We start from the raw sequence: 7,643 nt of genomic DNA on the forward strand, positions 1-7,643 counted from the left end.
ACTTTTGTTGAGGAGTTTATTATTGAGTAGCAAATGTATTACACATGGGGGATTCCGAATTTGTAATATGCTATCAACAACAATATCGACGGAAATATAATATCACAAAGTTGAACAAAATAGACAATTTTGCTGCACACTCTGATGTACAAGAGGACCACCCTCTGTGTCGAATGCAACCTTTAGACTTCTAGTCTATAAGCTGTTATGGAAGCGCGGGGGTTGACACGTGCGTATTTAAAAATCAGTTGCATCACATGACCTGTGCTGTGGAGTAAGTTGTATTCCAGAAAACTGACCGGCCTTCCTCAATACCATCTGAATCTAGTGAAAGGGATTCCAGACAGCTCCCCAAAGCTTTGGAAAAATCTTGTCGTAGACCCTGGTCTTTTAAGCCAGATTAAGGTATTTTGGAGCCATCTTACCTTGTTGTCGTCTGGGAGGCTGAATTCCGTTGTTCAGCATGGCCCTAGAGGAGATGTAAATGTATATTATATATTTTGAAGAAAGTGATCTTTTATATCATGATATTTTAATCTCTACCGCAATTTAATCATATTGCATAAATTCGTCTCATGATACTCTTCTTATTCCAGCAATTTATTTGAATATGTCAGCATAGTATTTATCTTAAGATAGTATGAACTAGTTGAATGATAAGTGGATAAACACAATTAAATTTTTGACTTGCCACATCCCTGCTTTACACAGATATCGATAACCTTTAATATTTAATGATTACGGAGTGTATGTCTAGTTTGGGAAAATCAATCAGGAGACCGATATAAGAATTGATTTTATTTAGAAGGGAATTACAACTTTACCACCACACCAACTTAGTACTAATAACTTGAAAAATAAGCAGTATTATATAGTTACATCAGTGATGCAAAAGCCAACCTGACTAGTTAATATCTTAATTGACCATGCTGACTACGAGAAATGTGACCAATATTAATGTTTGAAGAAAATAAGTTCACAAAAATACGATGATATACTAGATTTTGTATTTTTCGAAGACTCGTCGATCATCCAATATGGCGGACACTAGAATTTTGTCTCAGACGATGAAGAGTTATATTGCCTGTGTTCTACTAATTCTGTGTTTCATAATGTATGTTAATGCTGAGGTGAGTTGTGTGGTCAACATTTTTTAGAAAAGTGAAGTGATAAATCTTTTAATTGTTTTTGGTTGGTTCTAATACGTTAAACGCTGTTATTTGGTCGTTCGGAGCGGTTGCAAATGTTCATTGAAAGAAAATTTTGCTAAATCTTAAACAAATTGAAGTTTGAATCAAATACAATAATACACTTTAATATTTTGAGGATTTTGAAATAGGGACTACTACGGAATGGGTATACTGTTTTGTGATATTATTTGTATTTTTTATTCGTTATTTCATACACGGCTATTGAATTGATCGTAAACATGATCAAATTAAGTATAATACAGGTCGTGCGTTGCTGGCCGCAGTGCCACGTCGACACAACAAAGGTCAACTTTTCCAAAGAAATGTACCCAACGTAGATCCAAATTAATAGGGGCGGGGGTTAAGTCCACTGTTTGGATAGAAGCGACTTTTTTTTGGGGGGGGGGAAGATTCACATTTTGCACCTCCCCCCATATCCCTGCAAATACTCTTGGATATGCGCCTGTTTCATATACCATACAGTTTCAATTTATTATCATGATTATCAGTGCAGGTTAACCAATTCTTCTTATCACCAAGTAGTGCCAGTGACGAATACACGCCTTTAATGTGATATTTAATACACCCCTGATAAATTTTGTGACTAATGTTTGCATTTTTCCTCAAAAAATAATTAACAAAAGTTATGTATATTATAAGGGCAAGGAATCCAATTACTTCACTGAAATTTCAGTGATTCAAGACAAGTGGTTCATTATATGTTAAGAAATGAGGTACATTCTAGCGGTATTTCTTTTCTTATCATAAATAATGTACTGCTTGTCTTGAGTCACGGAAATCCCAGTGCAGTAACTGGATTCCTTGCCCCTATAATGTACATAAATTCAGTGTGTTATTATTTTTTGAGAAAAATGCTAAAATAGTCATATATTTATCAAGGGGTGTAGTACTACCTTTTAAGGGGTGTAGTATACCACCTTTTAAAACAAGCGTTTTATTTCACATTATAATACAGTGTGTTGGCCAAAAGGGCACCAGAGGTCCTACTGGTGCAAAGGGCGTAACAGGTGATGAGGCTCTGGACTGGTACCGTGCACCAAGAAAAAACTGGAGACAATGTACATGGACAAGTAGCGATGGCAGAGACAGCGGAACCATAGCTGTAAGTATTATACTAAACAGGGGGGACGTGGGGCGAGCATATTTTGTACATGGTTTTTTTTGGAGTCCACTTCCAGCCAAAGGCCGTGCTAACTTAGGGCGAGAAAAATTTTATATTTACTATTTTGGTACAAACTGCAGGAGAATGTTGGTATTAAATGGTCAGTGCACTTTGACATATCTCCGGCGTACTGTTCTCGAATTACTAAAAAGTCAAATGTCAACTTGTTGCTCCATATCGTGGGAGTGCCATGCGTACGGTATAATCGAAAGAGTCTCAAATTGTTCCTTTAACAAAATTAATTCAAAATTGTAATATTTTTGCAACAAATTAACATCTATACAATTTTGCCTGTAACTCGAGAGTTGCAGGCTATACGTTGGAGGTAAGTCAAGCCACACTTTTTCTTCTGAATCATTATAAACAAGAAAGCACTGGTATGGGTTTTAATTTGATTTTAACAATATTTTGAAATATGACCCTGACCCATTCTATGACAACTCAGGGATGTGCACTGCAGCACCTCTTCAATTTTTTTTTTTTTTTGTGTGGTGGTAGATATTGATGAGAAAGTAAAATCCTGAAAATTTGAGCTTCATACTCCATTAAGTTTTCCCGTGGCATCAATTTGAAATTTAGGGGGGTCAGCGTAAAATATGTGTCGCAACATGAAAGACGACGTTTGGAGGTCCATAAATGTATAAAGGGAACCCTTTACAACTTTGAAAAGTATGTATCCTGGGTACCTTTTGTTAGAATTCCCATGCAAAACCCAATTGTAATCCTTTTGTTAAGATTGTCAACTGTCCATCCAAGATGTCAGATTTGTCAACTTCTTTATTGATGTTTCAACTTGTAGCTCCATAGAGTTGTACATTAAATCATTATACATGCGAAATCAAAATGTGTACAACTCTCTATGGAGTAGGCAAACCTAACTGATGTGTTGAAGCCATCAAGACCCCAAGCCAATATTTCTCAGAAATGTTGTCCAAGAACATATCTTCAACATACCTGAAGTTGGTGGTGGGGCAAATGTCTGACATTGGTTTTCAGGGGGTCAAAATGTACAAAAATGGTTTTGTATGGGTAATATCTCAGCTAAATGTATTCTAATATGCTCAATATTGGATAAGAGTAATGTCCTACCCAAGGGCTCTGACTGGCAAAAAAATGGACAGTAAAATTATTATTTTTACTTTTGGAGTTCTGACCCCCCCGAAGTTAGTCCTGGTTGGACGAAGTTGCATTTTGAGGGCCCTATATCTTTTAAAGTAAAGGAGTTACAAGTTTTCTGATACCAGATTTGAATACTACACCAAAAAGTACCCCAGGATACATACTTTTCAAAGTTGTAAAGGGTTCCCTTTATACATTTATGGACCTCCAAACGTCGTCTTTCGCGTTGCGACACATTGTTTACGCTGACCTCCCTAAATTTCAAATTGATGCCACAGGAAAACGAAATGGAGTATGAAGCTCAAATTTTCAGGATTTTACTTTCTCATCAATATCTACCACCACACAGAAAACGGAAAAAATTGAAGAGGTGCTGCGGTGCACATCCCTGGAGTTGACATGGAATGTGTCCCCTGCATAATCTGCCACTGTGGTTTAAGCAAATCAAATTAGGCATCTTCCTTTAACGGGAACTTCTTAGGACTTTTAGTGTTGGTCAATTTGTCATGGGAACTTCATAGAAATACATTTTAATCAATTCTGTTGTAGTTAATTAAATTATATTTAATCTATTGCTTTTCCTGTGACTATATTATTAGATACTTCTTTCATAATTGAAATTTAACCCCATGAGAACTATCTGCCTATTGGTCAAAAAGAATCTTTCATTATCAATATTGGACCAATCAGCAACATTGTATAATGTCACCACGCAAAAAAAATTGGGGTGAATAATTGCAAAGCTCCATTCTGATTGGTGATTAAAGTGAAGATATCATGTAATTTACCAATCAGAGGCAATATTAGATCGGCAGGTAGTGCTCAGGGGGTTAAATGATTTTGACCTGAGGGATCTTGTATTTGTCTTTACAGTCATGTCAGATATACAAGGAGAGTTCCAGCACAGCGTTGTATGCTGCGTACAGCGGAAACACCCGTCTTCATAATTGTCATGGATGTTGTGGTCGATGGTATTTAACATTTAACAATGCTGAGTGCAGCAATCCACAAGTTATTGATGGAACTGTTTACATGGCTAACTACAATAGTGCAGACTTATACCGACATCGAGTGGTACAAGGTAAAATAATTTAAATTACTTCTGTTACCCCAATAAGGAGGTTATATGAACAGATAAACATGGAGAAGCAATATTTTGCGTAGCGCATTGTTCCTTTGATGCCGAATTGATTTGCCGACAAGCTATTCATAAAGTGTACATTTTGTTTCGGACAAAAGGGTTCCGCCATTAAATTGGTAACTGATCTGAGAGCATATTATAACGCTTTAGCAGGCGGGCTACTGTCAAAAAGTGATTAAAAGAAAGTTATGTGAAAGTGCCTACTTCTACTTGAGTGAGTGGTACCTTTTGTTCTCATACAGCCCTAAGAAGGAAACAGGCCTCAAAAAGGAAAACAGAAGGACGAAAAACATGGTTAATTTTTACTGTCCTATCATTTTTCCTACTAAGTGGTAATAATAATGTTTATGTTTTTGTTTATTTTCTTTTGTTTTGTTTTGGAGTTTGTCTGCATTCGTTCAATAAATGATAAAGATATAACTGGTACCATTTTCTTCAATGCCCCTACGACCCAAATAATTAGTCGAAGGTTATATAATGAGGTTGAATATTTAAAGAAAATGCTATCGTCATGATCGTGGTCCAAAGTATCACAAATTGTTTAACTCGCCACAATGAATGACAAAGTCAATTGTTACATTATTTAAAGATTCATTAATTTAGAAGTTTGAAGGTTATAGTTTACTTGAGATACTTGCAACTTCAGATCAGTCCCAAAGAAACCCAAACCAAATCTTGACAGCCCATACCACTAATCTTAAAATAGGACATTTCATACTCATTATCTTGACTATCTTGACTTGTCAGTCATTTCAACATTTGGACCACCAATTGCATCAATCTTTTTTTGTTTGTTTAACGAAATCATTTTATTTAACTCATTCCCCAGTAAAGTCCTATGCTGCCCGGGTGCTGCCCCTGGCCCTGTGATAAACTTGAGAACTAGTCCAAGTGGCCGATATAAAATCGAATAGTGCTCTATGAGGGCTAGAGGTAATGTATTATCTTTAACGCGGACGGACCCCCCCCCCAATCTTTGATATCTGGACGAAGTTGGCTATAGGCCCTAATCTAGATTTATTTTACTAGGAATCGAGTCAAATTCGACATGCTTGTGTAAGAATAAACACGATTCCCCTAATTCTTATGAGGTGGGCTGTTTGTTCTTTCCCATAATATTAATAATAATTCTAACATTTCTTCACTTACAGGTCATTGTTATGGGTTGTCAGCTGGCTGGATTACTGTTTCTCTTGTGGTGGGAGCATGCTCTGGATATGGAACTTATGACTTAAACACAGGATGGAATAGTGCATCAAGACTTATTGTTGTTGAAGAGACAGCACCGATGTACTAACTTCAGGATGAAAATTATTGTCGTTTAATTTGACATGATTAGAGACCGTTTTAATATTTTCGCCTGGATGGTCTTGAGCGCAGTCTCTATAATTCAAAATTATGAGCTTTCAAAACTGCCAGACGTTACTGTATTTCGAAATGTTCGTTGTTGAAAAGGCTCAAAACCTTAATGATTCGTTACATATACAACGGAAGAGACTGTTTTAAAAGCCTTTGTTTTTTTGGCAATTATACAATGTAGTCAATCATTTAAGAGATTAGATATCAAGGGGTTCTGGGTAGTTCGGGTACTGACAAATTTAATTTTTAGCACCTCGGTTAACCATTTTTTTACACCTCGGTGAAACAATTTTTTTGTTTAATGTTAAAGTTCTCTATTTTAAACAATTTGTTTTTGGATTTGCTAAACTCAATTTTGGGTAATACAATATGTGATGCGATTAAGCAAAATCAGTCGGAACTCGGAAATATTTTTGAGATATAGCCATACAAAGGAAATATTTCCTTTTGTTTCCTCTTGTCTTGGAACTCTTGCTCATATCATTGAAACTGGTTGTTCAATTTTAATGGGTTTTTTTTCTGCATATTCCAGATTTGTAAATCCTATAGGCCTACAAAACTGAAAATGTAATATTTACGAGTTCCGACTGATTTTGCTTGATCGCATCACATAATGATGAAAAATTCGCGTAGCACGAAAAAAAATTGCAATGCGAGGTTACTTTTTTTTCACCAACAGCTGTGACTAATTTTTTAGCACCCTTGGCATAAATTTTTTTCCTGGTCTGAAGTGGGGCAAATTATTCTTTTTGGTCTGAGGTGGAGCAATTTATATTTTTTTGATCAGAAGGCGAGATTTTTTTTTTTCATAACCTACCCAACCACAAAAACGATGATTTAAACGTTGTGTGTTTAATCTAGTGACATTGTATGTATACTTAGTATGAAATAATAGATATATTTAAAGACATCTTTGAGTCTGTCTGCTTATATTCGAAAGATTTATTTATTACTACACTCTAAATTTGGATACGGTTAAAGTAGTTGCGGATAAATGGTTGAACCGTTTGTTGCACTCTCTTGATGCTACGTACTTTGAATAAACCTGTGTACATGCAGTGCTTATATGGTAATAAATTACCATTAAATGGCCATATGTGTCAAAATTAGTCTTTTGGTTAAGGGCTCGTAATTTTTAGAAGGCATTTTCTTTGCTCTTTATACAAATTACATCATGTACATAGGTCTAATGCGTTTGTATTTTCGGGACAATTATGTGTTAGTGTAATATAAATAGTCAAGAAATTACTTTTACCAATTACGAGCCCTTTTCCCAAAGACAATTGAATATGGCTGTTTAATTGGATTTATATTGTCATATAGCATGTACAGTTTTGTACACAGGTTTATTCAAAGTACGTAGCATCATGGCAGTCAACAAACGGTTCAAAAATTGCAGTTGCATCATACAATACATAGAGACTGTATGTCTTCGAGCTTCCCGAAAAGGGCCGTATTGTGATGATGTGCGGGCTTGTTATTTTACACTATTTTCGCCCATTATCCGGCTAAAAGAGGCTTTATTGTTACAATGTGTGCGCGTAGCGCGGAAAAAAATTAGCATTTTACACTATTTTCGCCCTGAATTTTGCTAGAAAAGGGCTCTTTGCGCTTTTTTTTCGTTTGCCCTCCTGATTTTCTCTTTCATTTT

The 7,643-nt window shown here is 35.9% G+C and overlaps 1 protein-coding gene across 1 annotated transcript; it reads left to right on the top strand.

Moving 5' to 3' along the window:
- Nucleotides 1-821: 821 nt before the first annotated feature.
- Nucleotides 822-7,110, top strand: LOC140142912 (collagen triple helix repeat-containing protein 1-like). Its single transcript, XM_072164938.1, has 4 exons — nt 822-1,130; nt 2,167-2,313; nt 4,366-4,573; nt 5,785-7,110. Exons 1-4 carry the CDS (start codon nt 1,038-1,040, stop codon nt 5,928-5,930), a joined length of 594 nt encoding a protein of 197 aa, XP_072021039.1. The 5' UTR covers nt 822-1,037; the 3' UTR covers nt 5,931-7,110.
- Nucleotides 7,111-7,643: the final 533 nt, after the last annotated feature.

Source organism: Amphiura filiformis, chromosome 20 (assembly GCF_039555335.1).
Source record: "Amphiura filiformis chromosome 20, Afil_fr2py, whole genome shotgun sequence".
NCBI lineage: Eukaryota > Metazoa > Echinodermata > Ophiuroidea > Amphilepidida > Amphiuridae > Amphiura > Amphiura filiformis.